Genomic DNA, 18439 nt, shown 5'->3' with positions numbered 1-18439 from the left:
AAACCACCTTCAAAGTGAATTGGTCTTTGATTGAATGCAATTACTGCTGTTAATTATTTACCGCACAGGTGAACCCCTCTGTGTGCCGCTTGCAGACCTGCCTCTTGGCCTGTACCCATCGACAGGGCCCTGTGACCCCCTGCTGCCCCATGGGCATGGAGGGAGCTGGCAGCCCCCCCGGTCCGATTGCTCTCAGGGTGCCCTGAGACCCCCTGCCACACCCATGAGAGACCCCATGGGGGCTGGTGAGGCCAGGCTGGAGGAGCCTCCTGCCACCACCTTCCCTGTGCATGCTCCTGCTTTCATGGGGGTCTCCCTTGTCCCTGCTGCAGCAGGGGCGGGGGGGGCAAGGGTGTCCTGCCTGAGAGGGTTTTCCCTGGGAAAATCACCCTACATCGTGTCCCACCCAGCTTCCAACACAAGGCTTGAGCAGGACAGAAAAGCAGAGCTGATGCAAAGCATCCCATGCACCACCAACACCAGAGCAGCTCTAGTCTTCCATGTTTTTTAATTTGCCTCACAAGGTAAAGTACATCCAGGGAATGTGCAATGTACAAGGAAAGTGCTGAGCAGGGGAGGCGGGGGTGCCCCACAGGGCCCGGGACTCATAGCTAGCAGGCAGCACGCTCAGTTGGAGGGTGCGTCAGGGGTGACAAAGGTGCCCTTCTGGTCCCACTGCATGTCCCGGATGCGGCGGATGGACTGGATCTGGGGCTGGAAGGCACACCACTCATTCCAGTGTCGGAATTCTCCGGTCTCAAAGAGGTACTGGTAGCCTCTGTAGCCAGGGTACTGGTACCCGACCCAGCTGCAGGGAAAGCAAACAGAGGGCACCTGAGCGGGGTCAGCCAATAAAGGCAGTGGTGGCATGGCCGGCATACTCTTGGAAAGCCGGCAGAGCCCCCTGCCTCCCATGCGCTGGGTGCAAACCCCTGGGCTCCACCACCGAAAACAGCCGTTTGGCATTTTCTGGGCACCCAAGACCCCCATGCAGGGGCTCAGGATCAGCTGGCAGCGAGCCAGGGCACGGGGGAGGACGGGGAGCCTGGCAGGAGGCAGCTACTGCCATGGCCCGGCTTACGTTCCACTGGGCACCTGCACGCTGCCCACACGGTCGCAGAAGCCGTAAGCCCAGAGGCTGGGCACGTCGTCCTCCTGGATTTCCATCTTGTTGCCCTTGAAGTCAGCAGACTCGTACAGGGAGATTTTGTGGTCCTCAGCCTCCTGGGGAAGACAGAGGGAAAGCGCTGGGTCGAGTGGCCAAAGCCCTGAAGCTTGCAGCAGCAAGGCATCGAGCAGCACAGATCCAGCCCTGGCCAGACCCCGCCGGGTGCTTTCTGCTCCTGGACCACTCACCATTTTGATGGGACGCATGGACATGAAGCAGTCGCTCCGGTAGCTGCTAGACCAGGTGTCCCAGCGAGGGTACTCGCCCTTCTCCAGGATGAACATCTCCCCGCGCATGTTGGCCTGCTCGTAGGCCACCCAGCTAGGGAGAGGGATAGGACAAGACAGCAGGTCAGGTGCCACCTAACAGCTCCTCTCCTGCTCTGCCAGCCTGTGGGGTGCTGGAGCCAGGCTCCCAGCACCCAAACAGGCTGTGGGTGTCAGGGCTGGCCCCACCATCCTGCTCCCACCTTTCTCAGAGGACAGACACTACGGCATGCGCAGAGCTGGCAGCTGCCATGAAGCACTGAGCTCTCAGCGGAGCGCTCACTGGTGCACGCATCCAAGGCTGGCAGCAGACACCAGCGTGCTTGCAGTGCTCCCCTTCCTCAGCCCGGGGAGCAGCAGGACCCTGGGGCAGCTGGCAAGCCCTGCATGCTGCACACCTGGAGACTCATCCTTGCGTCATCTCAGGACTTTGTTTTCCCTCTTGCTCCACTGAGCCCCGGCCAGGGCTGCCCAGGCTGTCTAATCCTGGCACGCTTGCATGCTTCAGTGCACCAGCTTCAGCCAGCTCTGGCATTCATCCCATTATCAGGGTGTGGGCACTCCGGGTTTGTTCAGCTGCAATGTCACCTCTTTTGCAATGCCACAAGGTGCTGCTGTGCTGTGAATGTCACAGGCTCAGGGCTGCAAAAACCCTTGACACCGGCATGGCCCTGCATGTTCTGCTTCCCGTTTCCCCTGCCAAACGGGGCTATTTCTGCAGATGCCAATAGGTATTTTATTTTCCTAATGTCAGGAGACATGTTTGAGTGCCACAGGCAGCATGACCTTAGACTGACTTTTAAGGCGGAGCTTGGCTGATTTTGCTTTTGTCTTTCCCTAAGTAAGTTTTTGGGCACAGAGTCTCACCAGTGACTCTCAAGGAGACCGAGGATTTAGGACCCCAATGACACTTAAATACTCTGTTCTCCAAGTTTCACCCTTTCTATATCTAGTGCAGCTTCCCAGGCGTCACACCTGAGCTCCATGGGGGCTGCTCCATCCCCCCTTTTTTTCAAGAAAAGTTGTATATTCCGGGTTCTAATAAAAAAGTTGTCATCAGTGCTATATGGTGTCATTCAAGGTGACCAAACAAAGGTCACCTTGCCCAGTCCCTCAAGGCTGCCATCAAGGCAAGCCGTGTCCCACGCATCCTTCCCGCAGCACTGCCAGCCCCCACCAGCTGTCCCACTGCCGCCAGGCTGCCTTCCCAGGCATGGCATTTCCAGCTGGGCACGTCAGTGGTGAGATGCTCTTTCAACACAAAGATCATCTGACTGTGCAGTTGTCATCTAGTTTGGTGATCATTTTTGTCCCTGCTTGTGTCAACTGTTCCTGTGGATTTCAGACCTTCCCAGCCCCCTTAACCCTGCTCAGCTGCCTGGGTGCAGGTGGGCGTGGGGCTGCCTGCCTGCCCTCCCCTGCCCGCTCCAACCCTGTCCTTGCAGTGGCCCTGGTCACCAGACTGGTCCAAAGGACCGGCCTTGTTTCACGTTGGCTTCTCCAAATTCTACAGGTCTCTTGCATTTCATAGACAGCCTCAGGTAGCAGATCTGATGGACAGCTTTCCTTAGCTTTTGGCTTTACCTCTAGTGCCCTTTGCTTTACAAATGGCCCTGGTGTGCTCCCTACCTGCCCAGGCTGTCCTGCTCTCCTCAAAGGAGGCTTGGGGTCCCCAGCTCTGCTCCTGCGCTGCCCCTGCTCTGCTCTCTGCCCGGGCTGCAGGGAAATGCCCCTGCACATCACGCTGCACCTGGGGCTGCTCCCCAGGACTGCATCACCACCTCCCCAGGTCATCTCCAGGGATACGGTCCTCTCCATGGCTGGGGACACTTACGGTCCAGAGGTGACAATGACGCTGCGCACCCGGTCGAAGCCACGGTCTGCCAGGTTCTGGCACTCAGTGGTGAACTCCATCTGCCTGCCCTGGAAGTTCTCCTGGTCAAAGACGGTGATCTGGGGGCAGAGGGAAAGGGTTGGACAGGGACAGGCATGCTCAGGGAGGGCAGGGTGGTGCTGCGTGTCCCTGCGTGGATCCAGCATCCATGAACCCACTGCCCACGTGTACTCCTCAGCTCTCCAAGGCTTCCTGCAACTTTTCAGGTCTGGTGCCTGGCCAAGCTGAGCTGGGCTCTGTAATGAGCAGCCCCATCCCACCATGGGCTGAGCACAGGAAGGTCCCCTCCTGTCAGTCATCCCTGCTCCCAGACAGCCTCATCCTGCCTCCAGTTTTGCTGCTGTGAAGCCACGTCTCCCTGTGCTGGTGCCCACATCAGGCCTCAGCCAGGCTGGGAAGGAGCTGCTTTTCCAGGAGCTGCATCCGTGCCATGGCTTTCACTGCCTGGCATGTGCAGAAGTGTCACCAGAGCCCTCAGATCGCTCATTCCTTGTCCCCAGCCCCACTGCGGCACCTCTGTGGCACAATGACCTGGCGTCACCGTGGCATTTTGGTGCTGGCCTTGTCACCCACCGCCTCCTCCTCCACCCTCCCACAGCACTGCAGGACCCCCGCATGTGGAGGGTCACAAGACAGAGCAGGCGGCAGCCCTGACACATGACCCAGGGGAGAGCATTTCCAAAGCCTGTCCCAGCAAGCTGTCCCAGCCAAAGGGCACCCAGAGCGCATCCCTCCTAGAGCAGCCCCGCAAGTGGCTGCTCGAATCCTGCACCTAGAAAGCTGCTGCCCAGGACACACACAGCAGGGAAGGATGGCCTCATCGACACTCTCCACCTGCTCTTGGAGGAGGGTCCTTGCCCCTGGGCCGCCTGCATTCTTCTCCTGCTGGCTGCCCCAGAGATGCTGCTACCATCCCTCACCCCCGGACTGCATCACTGCATGTGCGGAGCAGCCGGGCTTACCCTGAAGGCTTCTGTGGTGGGCTCCTCACCCTTGCTGTTTGTGACGGGAGCAGGGTCAAAGGATGGAGCTGCCGCTGGGGCCGCCTTCTCCCTGTCCTCCACAGCCTGGCCAGGAGCAGCGGGTTTTGTGGTCTCAGACATCACGATGTTGGCTCAAGTCTGGGACAGGGCACCCAGCAGAGATGCCAGCAGCAGGTTAGAGGGGATGCATGGCTGTGGGCGCCCACCACCTGCCCCAGCCCTCGCCCTGCCCCAGGGTGGTTGCATTGAGATGGGGGGACTCAGCAATAGGGTGGGTGGCTGGGGCTGGGAGGGGAGCTGCCGGGAGAGGTTCTCCAGGCAGGCACAGGCAGCAGGGTCCTGCCTTCACCAGGAGAACCATGGGAGGTCCCAGGTGCCCACACTCTCCTTCTGTGGTCAGGAGAGCCCTAAGCATTGTCCCACCACTGCAGGGGTGCCCAGGGCAGTCCCAAACACTGGTGCCCAGCCACTCCCTGCTCTCCCGAGCCGGACTGGGGCCTGATGCTGCACCGGGTGCTGGGGTGTCCTACACGGGGTGTGCCTGGGAGCCCGGCTGGGCAGCAGGGCAGCATGTGAAGGGGTGAGAAAGGGACAGCCCAGTTTGCATGAGGCTCCCCGCAGGGCACCCTGCCAGTGGCCCCACAGGTAAGTGTCACCAGTGGCTGCTGGGGGAGCAGAGGGCAGCGGGATACTGAGCACCGGGGTGCTCTAAGACATGGTGGCTACGGCGGTGGTCATGGATGAGACCCTGCGTTTCCCTCTTCCCCCCTCAGGTCCGGCTGCAGTCCGGTGCCCGGGGACTTTGTCCTCTTACCTGGGCAGCTGCTGCTTCTTGTTGGAGTGAGCGGGCTCGTGTTTTGGGGTGCAGAGAGGCCCCCACTTTATAGCCTGGCAAGGGCAGACCCCCAGGCAGGCACACAAAGGAACTGCCAGCTCATCAGTGTCTGTGCGGCCGCCCAGTCATCACATCCTGCAAAACGCTGGGCGAGCTGGAAGCCTCTCCCCAGCCCCGTGCCCAGCCGCTGAACCCAGCACTTTCCTTTGTGCCCATGGCACAACAGAAGACCTGACCGTGCCACTTTGCAGCGCGCGGCGGCACCCGCTGCCCCACGTGCGGCCACCCCAACAGGGCATATATAGCCCTCATGTGGCCCGGCCAGCACCGGCACGCCACCCTCCCCTGCCCACTGCCCCTGGTACCAGACCCACACAGGCACCCAGCTCCAGTGCTGCTGCAGCCTGTGCCCCGTGGCTGCATGGTGCCCAGCCCTATGGCTGCACTGTGCTCATTTCTCCCCTCTAAACAGTAAATCTCTTGCTTTAAACATCATTCCATACCCACAAACACCTGAGTGCGCTGCCCTAAAGGTTCCAGGATGCAAGACTTAAATGTTTTGAAATGCATCAAGAGTTTTTTTTTTTTCTGAATGACTTGTAATCAAATCTGACACTTTCCAAAACATCTCAGTCCCTGAAAATTATGTTCTCCTTTGAGGATTTCCCTGGTAACTGTGTCCACTGGCTGGTTTTTAGCTCATTTAACCTGTGCTGTGCTGATTCTATACCATCCCTAGTTTTGCCATCACCACGCTGTACAGTACAAAATCCCACATGGGGTTTTGGTGCATCAGTGCTGTCTCTGACTGATGACAGGTGGAGGGGGCCATGGGGTGGCTGGCTGGGGACACACTGGCCACCCATCCCTCCTGCGGCTCAGTCTGCAGTGCCACAGCTCCTGCACCCCTTGGCTGCTCTCAGCACCAGGAGGCACTTCGGGGGAACCTTCCCCTGATTCCCACCGAGCCTCCTATCAGCTGCTTGCCCTGTTTGCCTGCTGTGTCCCTGTTCATCATGTAAGTACCTGCGCACTTGTTTCCTCCCAGTACTTTCCAATACCCTCAGCCTCCTGCAGCACCCAGCACCAGCACTCCTGGGCTGGCTCCTCATCGCTGGCAGCAGTGAATTACTCAAGGCTGCACATTCAGAAAGCTCAGAGCCCTCAGTTTTGCTGTCATCTTTTATTCCCCTCAAGAGTAGGTAGCATCAACCAGCAGCAGTGGGATCCAGCTGCACCCTCTGGGCTATTGTCCAAAATCCTGAATAAAAAGCATTTATTGATGCCTTCTTTTCTTGTGGTTTTATGGCGGGCTATGCTGGGTGTGGGTGCTGCTGCCCCATTTCCCCTGGGCATTCCCCACAGTCTGGTCTCTCACCTTGACACTGGGCATCTTTTTATAATTCATGGCTTTTGATTTGCATTCATTTTCATGTTTGTTAGACAGATTTCTATTTTAGGCTGCATTCTCTTCCTCTCGGTGCCAGGGTGGGTTTTTCGACCGTGCTGCCTTGCCTGTGGCTCCTGAGCATTAATCAGCAGGTCTTACCCACCCCCCAGCTCCTGCTGCCCTGCTCCTGGCTCCACTTTCCCTCCAGCTCCCTGCACCTTTGAACTTGGGCACTGGAAAACTGTGCTTGGGGGGACTCAGCTGTGCTCCTGATGGCTGCTCCATGCTGCTTTGGCTGTTACTCTGTAGGCTCAGCAGCACAGTGATTTTTCCTGAGATGGTGCTGTGGAAGGGCTGATGGCAGGGTTCTGTCCTCGGCAGTTCCTGAACCCCACAGACACAAAATCTCCGCCCTCCCCACTGACCATCCCTGCAGCCAGCAGCAGGGGCTTTAGAAAGCCCCTTGCTGCAGTGTCCCATCCTGCCCCAGCCCCTTGCTTGCACCGTCCTGCCCCAGCACGGAGGGGCATGTGGGAAACACAGCTCAAACACTGCCCAAGCCTCACCCCCAGTGCAGATGGCTGGAGCTGACCCAGCTCAGCCCCAGCAGGCACAGGCACAGGCGTATGCCCAGCGCGAGGGGTTTGTTCTGCCCCGGTGAGTCCTGCTGCATGCAGAGCTCCTGCTGCTGTGTCCCCTGCCCAGCTCTGAGTGGCACCGTGGGTGCACCCAGTCCCAGCCTGGGCTTCATACAACAACATCCCAGTGCCAGGGCACATCACAGAGAGCGAGCGGGCTGTGGTCACCGTGCTGGTGACCAGCAGCAAGCTGAGTTTAGCTCAGGCCACAGTGAGAGGCTGTGGGCAACTTGTGCCAAACACACATTTGCTGGGGGCTGCATATGTTGGGGACAGCCTGCACAGCCCCACTGCGGCCTGGAGCAGCTGGTTGCATGCGAGATCCTCAGCTGCTGTACTTGCCTGCTCTGCCTCCCCCACGGTGCCTGGGGCTGCCAGGGCTGTGGCTGCACATAGGAGGATGCTCCAGCTCAGCCACCTGGCAGTTTCCTGGCAAATGCTGTCTCAAAACACAACACTACCTGGGAACACAGGTTTTGCCACCTGGCTCAACAGCTTCCTTTCGCTGCTGCCCCACTGCTCCCTGCTCTGACAGGCAGGCTGCGTGGGTGCCTCTGCGAGGTGCTCAGCCCTCAGAGCCCTGCATGCTCCCAGCATGACCCCGGGACGATTTGGTGGGGATGTCGCTGTGGGCGAAGCTTGAAGGTATTTAGGTACCCAAAATGTAGATGCAGTGGGCTCTATCCAGGTCCCTGCACACAGAGGCAGGAGGCTGCTGCAGCACTTCCTAAGTCTTGATCTGCATCTTTAGTCCCTCTAATGCTTTGCAAACCTGCTCTGTGCTTTCCTGTGCCCCCACCCCCGCTCCTTACAATGCTCCGTGATTGCTGTGTGCTCAGCTTGCAAAAGAGCTGCCCCGGCTTTCCGGGGGAGCTGCTCTGCCCTAGCAGGGACAGCAAGCACCGCCGCAAGTGGAGACACGCCTCCCATCCTACTTCCCAGAAATGCAAGTGAGAAAACCTCCGCACACCCCCGGCCAAGGCACGGGGCGGGCAGCGCTGCCCAGCGCCAGGAGGAGCGCTGCCAGAGCTGGGAGGCATGGTTCCAGCCCGGCGGCACGCTGGGGCAGGGCATGTGGCAGGAGCGCCGGCAGACCCCCAGGGGCGATGCCCCGGCTCCAGACCTGCGGGGCTGGGGGTCAGAGCCTGTGCCCGGTGGGCTGGGGGAGCGGGAGCTGTGGCGTCCCGGCTCATCAGCTTCTCTGCAGCATCGCCTTTGTTCTGCACAGTCCCTCCTCCCCACCATGTGCTGAGTTAGAGGTTTCAGTAATGCTCTTCTGGGCTCTGTCTCTATCCAGAGGCTATAAAAACCCAGCCGGAGGGCTGCTGGGCATGTCACCTCCCCAGGCACCAGCGCCTCACCCCAGGTAAGCGCGGGAGCCTGGCAGCAGCTGCCTCTGCCCCGCATGACTGGGTCCTAGGAGCGGAGCAGTTGTGGGGAAATGTGGAGGAGGATTAGAGAGCTGGGGCTGGACATTGTTCTGCAAACATGACCCGGCCAGGGGGTGTGGGGTCCTGCAGCCAGGGCATGAGACTAGGGCAGCTGCCATGGACAGGCTGTGGCACCGCTCTGCTGTCACACGCCTCGGCGCGGGGGAATGGTGTGGGGGGATCAGGCTGTGGCAGTGGAGCGGGGTGCTGCTCCTCAGCGTGGGCACGCAGCCACCTCTGCAGTGCTCCTGGCTCAGCACCACCTTGGCTGCAGCCCCGGGCACCAGCCCTGCCTGTTTGTGGTGAGCATGCCAGGGGACCTGCACGGGGCTGCCTGCGCCGGGGCTGCCTGCGCCAGGGCTGCCTGCACAGGGGCTTTGGCAGCGGGATATGCCTGCAGAAGGAGGAGCCTCCCTGGGCACAGGGAGCTGTGGGCAGCCCCATGCACAGGCACGCAGCGTGCTCACCCCACTGCGGTGCTGTGCCATGTGCTGTCAGGATGGCTGCCAGGGCTGCAGCTGCCCTGCCAGACACCCACTGCTCCACATGGCCTGGATGGCAGCCCTGGGTGGGCTGGGAGAGCCCTGGCCCATGCTCTGCACCTGCTTTGGCGTGGACCCACTCCATCACCGTGTCCCATGCCGCTGGTGAAGGGATGTGCACAGGCTCCCGAGGGTAGTTTCATCTGGGCAGAGGCTGGAGTGAGCCCCGCAGAGCAGAGCAGGCGACTACGGACTCCTGCCTTCATCTGCCTGCACTGCCCGTGCAACGCATGGCCTGAAGCCCAGTCTGAGGACATGGGAGTCCCAGGGAACAGCCAAGCCCCCAGCGCAGGGCTGGTGGGTCTGGCCAGGCTGCAGCAGCGAGGCCAGGCTCATGGGGGCCAGCAATGCGCTGGCCCCAGGGCAGGTTTTAACAGTCCCATTCCCCTGTGCTCCAATAGAGCCACCATGACCCACCGCTGCAGGAGATCCTCTGGTCTCTGGAAGGTACGGGAGCCTGGGGAGGACCGGCGACGCAGCCTGAGCCCCGTGAACACCCAGGCATGGGGGTGCAGTGTCTCCTTGGGGCCTCTGCACCCACGGAGCCCCCTGACCCACTCCATCCTCCCCAGATCGTGGTGTGGGATGAGGCTTTCTTCCAGGGCAAGAAGCATGAGTTCACCAGTGACTGCTACAGCACCCCAGAGCACGGCTTCAGCACTGTCCGCTCCTGCAAGATCGAGAGTGGGGCGTGAGTGAGGGTTACAGGGGGCTGCCACCCCATGGTGCTGTGGGACCCCACGGATGTAGGGGGGTTGGAGGATGAGATCTCCAGTGCTTTTTGCCACCCGAGCCATGGGGCTGCCTCCTCCAGGGAACAACCTCATCCCTGCAGGGTACAGCAGGCTCTGCCCTGCGTGTGAGCAGGGTGGTGGGTGCCACGGGGGTCTTACCCCCCTCCCGCCCTGGCAGGTGGGCAGGCTTCGAGCACTGTGGCTTCCAGGGGCAGCAGTTCGTCCTGGAACGTGGCGAATACCCATGCTGGGAGGCGTGGAGCGGCAGCAATGCCTACCACGTGGAAAGGCTGTGCTCCTTCCGCCCCATCGCCTGTGCTGTGAGTGCCCTGGCTCCCTGCCGTGGGGCTGGTCCCCAAAGCCCACCGCTGGCTGCCGGCCAGGGGGCCGGGCAGGGCAGCTGTGCCGACACTGTGCCCCTCTCGGTGGCAGGACCATGGGCGCAGCAGGCTGATGATCTTTGAGCAGGAGAACTTCCAGGGCAGGCGGGGGGAGCTGAGTGATGACTGCCCCTCGCTACCCGCCCTCGGCTGGGGTAGCAATGCTGTGGGCTCCTTCCTCGTCCGTTCTGGCGCGTGAGTACTCCAGGGGCTTGCACCGTGCTGGGACCTGGCACCAGGGGCAGCTCAGAACCTGCAGCACAGGGTGCTTCATGGTGCTGCCAGCCCTGAGCCGCTGCCGCTCTGTGCTCTCTCGCAGGTGGGTCTGCTCACAGTACCCGGGGTACCGGGGCTTCCAGTACCTCCTGGAGAGCGACAGCCGCGGGGGCGAGTACAAGCACGTGCGGGAGTGGGGCTCCCACGCACAGACGGGCCAGGTCCAGTCCATCCGCAGGGTCCAGCAGTGACTGTCGGCACCGGAGCCGCCAGCCACATGCTCTGGACACCGTCTCTCCCGCAGGGTGGCGGGGGCAAAGCTCAATAAAGGCTCAGTTGTCCAAGGTGGCACGCTGGCAGTTGGGGAGGGGGTGCCATGGGGGTGTTTGGCTGAGAATATTGCCATGACTGAGGGCAGGGTGGGGACTCTGCAGGGGCAAGGATGGGATGGGGATGATGACTGTCCTTTTCTGCCCCTGCAGCCAGCACAGGCATCCACATGTCCCCATTGCAGGCAGGGGAAGGCCCTGCCCGGCTCACGTACAGAGCTGCCATGCAGTGTGATGGCCTGCTGTTGGCCCCGTTGCCAGAACCCAAGGAGCTGTGGGGCTGGGGGCTGGGGCACACTGGTCAGGCCCAGTGCAGGGATGAGGAGCCAGGCACTGAGTCAACAGGAACAGCAATGCAGCCCTTGCACAGTGCTGCACATCCCACCGGTGAGACTGTCTGTCTATCCCATCCCTGTGCTAGCCCAGCTGCCGGCTCAGGGGCCCTGCAGGGCCCACACATCCCCACTGCCCCGCAGACTCCATCGGCTCTGCCAGCACCTGCCCGGGGCTATGCTGCAGCTCCAGCAAGGCTGAGGAGGACACCATGCGGCCACTGCTGAGCCTCAGCCTTGCTCGGGAGCTGGAAGGAGCTGCAGGATTCATCAAGCTGCACCTGCACTCCATGCACAGCCCTGCACCCATGCACACACCTGTGCATGTACCCCTGTACTCATGCACACCCACGCACACAGCCCTGCGCCCAGACCAGCTTGCAGCACCCTCCCGTGCCCAGAGCAGAGCGGGGAGCCCAGGGCAGAGGCAGGTGAGCCCCTCCACCCACAGTGGTGCAGGGGACCAGGCCAAGCCGTGTGCTGGCCCTGGAGCAGTGAGGTGACACCACAGGCTTGTGGCTCTGCATTTGCCACAGCAGTGCAGTGGGCACAGGCAGGGCCTGCTCCTCCTGCCTGGCCCTGGGCTGTCACTGCAGGAAACCTGGGCAGCGAGAAGCCATTGGGTACTGCTGCTAAACCATCGTCTTCAGCTCCTGAGAAAGCAGTGGTTAACTGAAGCTGAAAATGTGACGGGGAAAGGCTGCTCTGGAAAATTTCTTGTTTCAGCCAAGCTCTGGAGAAAAGGTTTGACGTGATGAAAATGTCCCATTCCTGACATTTGCAGCAGAAAAGACCACCATCAGAGGCAATGCTGCCCAGGAATGGACTCTCTCCGCAGGAAATCGTTATTAAAAATGCAGAATAGAAGAAGAAACAAAAAGTTTTGGGGTGGGCTGAGTGAAACCCTTCTGCCGCCCCAGGACAAACATGTCTGGAGCTGCCAGTCAGCAAGACCTGGAGGAGCAGAGCTTGCAGGCCCCTTCGTGGCCACATCTGGTGGGGAGCCCGGTGCCGCCCAGCCCACGCTGCCCCTGCCCAGCCCCAGAACCCGGGGAGGACGCGGGGGGGCGGGAGTGGGGCCGGCGTGCAGCCAGGCACGGAGGGCAGCTGGCGGCGGGACCCGTGGGTCCCCGGGGACCCAGCGGGGACCTGGAGAACAATGCAAGAGCCCAGCAGCTGCACAGCCCTCCGGCCCCCAGGATGGGGGGTCTGCCCCGCTGGGCACGGCCGGGCGGGGCTGCGGCACTCCCGGCCCCCCCGTGTGCTGGCCCCACGGCCACCGACGTGTCCCCAGGCTGGGCTGGGCTCTCTGCCGTCCCTTCCTCCCCGCGGAGCACGGCCGGATCCTGCCCACCGCGACCCCGAGTGGTTTGCCCGCAAGCGCTGCCTGCCCAGCATCCTCTGCCCCGTGTTCCCTACCCCACGGGTAGGGGGTGCCCCACGCCACCCCAAATGGCTGTGGGGAGCCCGTGGCAGCAGGGCGGGCCGGGGGCCCGGCAGGGGGTGGATGGTGGCTTTTGCAGCGGGGCCGTGGCCGGGGGTTGGTCCCGGGGCCTGCCGCAGCGGGGAGCGGTGCGGGGCGGCGGGCGGGGTGCGGGAGCGGGGGGTGGAGGGCGGGAAGGTGACTCGGCCGCATTTCCAGCATTAAAATTTAATGGGAGTTGCAGCATCCTCCTGCGCCGTAGGTAGGGCCGGGCGGGCCCGGCGGGGGCTGCGGGGAGGAGGAGTTTGCATGGCAATATCTTCCTCAGGGATGCTCTCTGGAAAGCTCCAGCACAAAGAAGCTGCACGGCGGCCAGGAGCGTGCGGAGCCCGGCGGTTCCCGAGCCCAGCCCTCCCCTGGAAATCAGGTAAAGCCTCGCTTACATTTCTCTCTGCTATTTTCCGGATGGAAATGTTGCTCCTCTCCAGGCGCTGGTGAGGTCTGGGGGCGCAGGGGCATCAGGCGGAGCCCCGGGGGTCTCCCCCTACCTCGGGGCGGGATGCACGGACAGGAGCGGGGAGAGGTGCTGCCCCGGGACACGGCTGGTACTGCGGGCATCGCTCCCGGGAGGATGCGGGGCCGGCAGGCGCTGCTGCTCCGGCAGCTCGGTCTCAAAAAAAACCCCCAAACACCAATATATTAATATTCCTGGTTATAAATAATTCCCACGCGAACCCCCACGCAATGGCAGGAGCCACCAACCTCTCCCAAGGGGTACCAGGCTGGGGGCAGCCTGGGCCCCGCTCCCTTTGTTAGGGGCAGGAGCAGCAGCGCATCCACAGCGTGTTCCCGGCCACAGACCCGGCCCGGCGGGGGATGCCCGGTGCGGGCGGAGGCACCCCGGCAGCCTGGCTCCCGCTCGGCACCGGCTGCAGCCCCCGACCACAATTAATATTAACTGATGCACCACTTGTTTGTATTTTTTTTTCAGAAACCTCATCAAGAATAGGGCTCGAGACAGGTAAATGGATTCTTGCCTGATTTTCAATGCTCCTGGAAGGAAATGTAGCCAAAATGCTGGTTTACTTCTTTGTCTTGAAACCACCATTTTCTCCTAAACCTGGTGATCTTAGGTAGGGGATTAGAGGAGAGGCCGGGGCCAGCACCCCTCCAGGGTGCTTCAACACAGCCCTTCCCCCTGCAAAGAGTTAACCTGACAGATGCTACCCGGGCTCCTTTTGGGGAGCCATTTTCTCTCGCTCATTGTCTCACCGCCTTTTGTGTGTGCAATTACATCCTGCCCCGGGGAGCCAGGAGGAGCCCAGAAATAATCAGGTTTTTAGTCGTTTCTGGGCTTGCAGGGAGATTTCCCCGCCCCGCCTTCTGCCGGGGCTGCCCAGGCTGCCCAGCCCCAAGAGCTGCAGACAAAGGGAGGCAGCACCCGGCACTGCCTCGGCAGCAGCAGAGCCTGGGCTGTGCTGGAGCCTGGTGCTCTGCTGGCTGGCAGCGAGGGATGGGGAGTGCTGGCAGGGCCAAGGGCAGGGGTGCTTTGAATCTGCTGCCGGGAGCTGGGGGGTTGGGGGTGCCCAGATGCTGCATATCACAGATTGCCCCTCCAGGCACGGGCAGCAGAGTAGCCAACACTATGCCTGCAGCACGGCAGGAGCACACGGGCAGCTCACGGTGGTGGCATGCCTGCCATGCACAGGCAGCTCACCTGCTGCCCTCACCTCCCTGCTCCTGCCTGCAGAGGAGCTTGCACTCCCCTCCAGATTCCTCTTGGCTTGAGGGGGTTTTTAGCTGCCGTTTAATCTGAATGCTGCACCTAGGTGCTCAGCCCCAGGGCACCGTACATGCCACCAACCCCCTGTGGCAATAGGCAGCTCGAGCTCATGGCTGCCAAACACAAGACGTGTGTTTGGCTAAGCGCTGCTCATGCAAAATTGTTTTTCACCCCCCTGCCTCCTGGGATGTTCTTCATTGCGGGTTGAGAGAGGCCATCCTGCAGCAGCCAGGCTGTGCAGACGCATCCTGCCTGCCCCACCACAGGCACCTCCTGCTTGGATCCAGGCAGGGAATCCATTTGCCAGATGCTTCATGACATCTTGGGTGCCTGCCACTGCCCAGCCCCCTGCTGAGTCTGAGCCTGGCTCCCACTGCCCAGTCCCACAGCAGCTGGTTTGCAAATGCTGTCTGGACATGCTGTCCCCGCAGGAGGGACTGTCCTGCAGGCAGCACCTGCAATATGCGGCGATAATGTACTATGGGAAGCAATAGCGGCTCCACAGCTGAACTGCAGACTCATCACGGCCCAGCTCCCCTGGGACCTGTTGCCATTATGGCTTTTCCATGCAGGCAGGGCAGGAGGAAGGCGGGCAGGCACAGACTGGCTGCTGGCACCAGCTGTGTGCGCCCACACCCCTGCAGATGTGGAGCAGCACCCACCGCAGCACAGCTGTGACTGCCAGCCACTCCACTACAGCCAGCACCTGCGGCATGTGCAGGAACGAGTGACCCAGTTCAACCACAGGGCAGAGGCAGAGGCAGCAGTGACAGTGATAGTGGCAGTGGCAGAGGTGGCGGGGCAGAGGCACCAGCAGTGGCAGGCAGTCCCAGCAGCAGACAGGGACAGAGAGTTTGGGGCGTTGCCACCATTCTGGTGTGTTCTTCCCAGTGCCCCGCGTGCCTGGTGGCAGTTCTGGCTCCCCCCTACACTGCACGGGGACAGGCACAGGAGGGAGAGGTGTCATTTCCTTGGGCACTGGGTGTCCCTGAGCAAGTGGCAGGCAGCCAAGCAGACCCACATAGGGGGTGAGTACATATTCCCATGGGGACCTCCCCCATCTCTGTCCTGCCTGCCTTTGTCGCGCTGCTGCCCACAGCAGAGCTTGGCACCAGCTGCCTGCAGCCACATGAGCTGCTGTGAGCAGCCGGGCACCTAGGAGCAGTGCTGGCTTTGGTGGGCATCCATGGGGCACAGGGAGCACCTGCTGTAGGGGGCAGCTGGGCCTTGCCATGCTACCCTTAGGCAGTACCAGGACAGAGGTGTTAGTTTGCCTGAGCTGGGAGGACACCTGGGCTGGTCCCTACTCCCCAGGGCAGCCCAGTGTGCGGGAGGGAGAAGAAATGCAGGGCAGGCTCAGCTGCTGGCGTCTCACCCTGCAGAGGTCCTTTGCCCCAAGCTTTGGGCAGCGCCCAGCCACCCTGCAGGGACCAGGAGTGATGCCAGCAGTGGTGGGGTCCTCAGCAGAGGATGTTGCCTCAGGAATTTGATCCTGAAGGGATGGGGAGCTGGAGGAATGGCAGGGGAGCCGAGGAAGGCTCAGCCTGTGTTCCTGCCCACCCTGCCCTGGCCGGCTTTCCTGCCAGGCTTCCAGCAGCACGATGCATCCCTCACTGGCTCGGCTTGGCTCCGCCTGGGGATGACGGCGCCTCGTTGCTCTCCTTTGCTGCGTTGGTTGCTTTCTTTTGCAGCTGCTAATGACTGACCTGAGGTCTGTTCACACACAGTCCCCTGCGCGGCCACGGCAGTGGAGCAGCCAGACAGGACGGGGGGACAGTGCATGGCACTTGCATAGCCAGTGACTACAGGTAGGACCCCCAGGGAGGGGGATGTGGATGGTGCCCGCCCCATTCTCTCCCCACCCCTTGTGACCCAGGAGGGCTCTGGGCAGCCGAGACCCAGCCTTCCTCCCCAGATGAGCTTCCATCCCCTTGTGGGCTCTCCCTAGGCTCCAGCTGGGTCCACAGGGTCACACTGTCCCCAGGGCCACCTGCATGAGGAATGTGTCCCCTATGTGTGCCCAGTGGTGGGGAGGGGGCAGCCACCACGCTGCCCAGGGTCTCACAGCATCTCTGCTCCCCAGCACCACCAGCCCCAGGAGCACAGCCCCAGCTCCTGCTCAGCCAGACCGGCTGTGCCCAGAGCGAGGCCGGGGCTCAGGAGCCACCATTGCTGCCCACGCACGGATGCCAGAGCTGAGCCAGCCCCGGCAGAGTGACCCAGTGCCAGCTGCCATGGGCCAGAGCCACGAGCCCGGCTGCTGCGGGGGACATGGCCGAAGAGACAGTGGTGGTGACACCTGAGGACATGGGTCTGCATGAGCGCGTGGTTTTCCTCCAAAGTACTGGGGTCCCCTTCCCTCCTGCCCCTCCATCCCAGCCAGACCCAGTGCATGGGTCTCCCTGTGTGCCCTCCCCAGCAATGGGCAGGGCATGGGCAGGATGCCCGTCCTCTTCACTGAATGCAATGTAGAAGGAGGGAGAAGGGGAAGGGGACAGGAGCAGAGCTGTGCCAGATCCTGAAGGAGACATGATAGCCAGAGCCCAAAGGAACCCTGGTTGTCTCCACTGATCCTGCCCATCCCTCTGTCTGTCCTGCTTTCTGCTCTGGAAGTGCCCTGCACTGCCACGACCTGGTAGGACCCTGACTCTACTCTGCTTTGAGAAAACAATTGGTTTGTGGAGCAGCCTGGAGCATGGGGAAGGACATGGGCAGCACACCCTCCTCCTGAGAAGCCTGTGGAATGGTCCATGTGGGGCCAACAGTGGTCCCGTAAGCAGTTGCGACCATTGCCTGCCCTGCTGCCTGCTCCAGCAAGGATCCCCCAAGCAGGTGGGAGGGCTGGGTGTGCAGCAGACTGGGGGCTGAGGGCAGATACAGCTCATGGCAGGCTCATGGCACACGTTACAGCCCCTTGACACCCAAAATGGAGAAGCATCCTCATGGGGACCAGAGGGACCTAGCGCTGCAGGAGGAGGTGAACCAGAGGAACACAGGCCAGAGGGTGCCCTGGGTGCCCCTTCCCAGCCTTATTTCTCAGGGCATGATGCAGAGCCGCTCGCTGCTTCTGCCACGCCTTGGCAAGCAGCACGGCTCTGCCGCACGCTCCTGCAGGCAGCCCCGCGGAGAAGCAGCTTCTGATGGGGAGGGGAAAAGCTATGGGGCACCTTTCCGCTGCTCCATATAGTGGGTTTTCCTTCTGGACCTCCTCCTCCCTCCATGGGCAGTGGGGGCTCAGTGGAGACCCAGAGCAGTCATTGCTGTCTCAGCAGAAGCCCTGCTTTTGCAGAGCTACCTGTAGCCTTGCCCCAGGCACCGCCTGTGGTGCTTTCACCCCTTTCCTCTCTGCTTCTTCCAGCTCCTTTAGTGCCCTTACCCCGGAGCCCTGCAATGCCGAGACAGTCCGGCACTGCTGGGATTGTCTCCTCCATGCAGCCTGTCTCTTGTTGCCTCCAGTTCCAGGGCTGGAAAACACATGTTGTGTGGGGGTACATGCTGCTCAGGACAGTTTGTATCTCACCAGCACGGATGATAGGGGCAGATCCCTGCAAAGCATTTAATTCAGAAAGTAGGTTATATTACGCAGGCTAAACCCTCTGTTAACACCTTCCCAAATCTCAATCCAGTGGCAAAGCCCAAAAAAGCCTCCTGCTCTCTTGAGCCGGATCTCCTCTGCTTCCGCCAGAGCCAAGCAGACCCTCCCCGGGAAAGCACTCCGCTGGCGGGGGGCTAACTGGGACCAGCTCTGCATGCTGCTGCTGTGCTCCGATATTAACCTACTAACCCGCTGGGACCCCTGCCGCCTCCTCTGCGAGGGGTGCTGAAGCCCCTGGCAAATGGACTAACCCACTAACCGGCTCCGGCGCATGTCCTACTAACCGGCCTTGTCTCACCTCCTACTAACTGCGGGCAGCCAGCGCTGTCTTTAAAGGGGAACGGAAAAGCTGGGTAAGTACATTTGTAAGTGCTGGGTGTTGCTGTGTTGGTGACAGGCTGCACGGGCAGGGCTGAGCAACCTGAGCTCCTGCAGTGGGCAGGAGAGGCAGCTGGCAGCCCCTGCACCGCGCAGGCAGCCCTCGCTGGCACGAGGAGGGGG

At 61.5% G+C, this 18439-nt stretch overlaps 2 protein-coding genes and 1 long non-coding RNA gene across 3 annotated transcripts; 2 read left to right on the top strand and 1 right to left on the bottom strand.

The window, feature by feature from the left end:
- Nucleotides 1-511: 511 nt before the first annotated feature.
- CRYBB1 (crystallin beta B1) lies at nt 512-4431 on the bottom strand. Its single transcript, XM_075110046.1, has 5 exons — nt 4291-4431; nt 3269-3387; nt 1357-1489; nt 1082-1224; nt 512-808 (listed from the first exon to the last, which is right to left on the bottom strand). Exons 1-5 carry the CDS (start codon nt 4429-4431, stop codon nt 628-630), a joined length of 717 nt encoding a protein of 238 aa, XP_074966147.1. The 3' UTR covers nt 512-627.
- Nucleotides 4432-9550: 5119 nt separating this feature from the next.
- Nucleotides 9551-10801, top strand: CRYBA4 (crystallin beta A4). Its single transcript, XM_075110187.1, has 5 exons — nt 9551-9593; nt 9719-9837; nt 10059-10200; nt 10313-10455; nt 10580-10801. Exons 1-5 carry the CDS (start codon nt 9555-9557, stop codon nt 10725-10727), a joined length of 591 nt encoding a protein of 196 aa, XP_074966288.1. The 5' UTR covers nt 9551-9554; the 3' UTR covers nt 10728-10801.
- A 1539-nt stretch (nt 10802-12340) lies between these two features.
- LOC142064703 (uncharacterized) lies at nt 12341-15724 on the top strand. Its single transcript, XR_012663186.1, has 3 exons — nt 12341-12563; nt 12889-12987; nt 13552-15724. It is a non-coding gene; the product is annotated as an uncharacterized LOC142064703 (long non-coding RNA).
- The last annotated feature ends 2715 nt before the right edge of the window (nt 15725-18439 follow it).

Source organism: Phalacrocorax aristotelis, chromosome 15 (genome assembly GCF_949628215.1).
Source record: "Phalacrocorax aristotelis chromosome 15, bGulAri2.1, whole genome shotgun sequence".
In the NCBI taxonomy this organism is placed as follows: Eukaryota; Metazoa; Chordata; class Aves; order Suliformes; family Phalacrocoracidae; genus Phalacrocorax; species Phalacrocorax aristotelis.
Note: the sequence above shows the minus strand (reverse complement) of the source record. Positions and strands in the feature narration are given on the sequence as shown.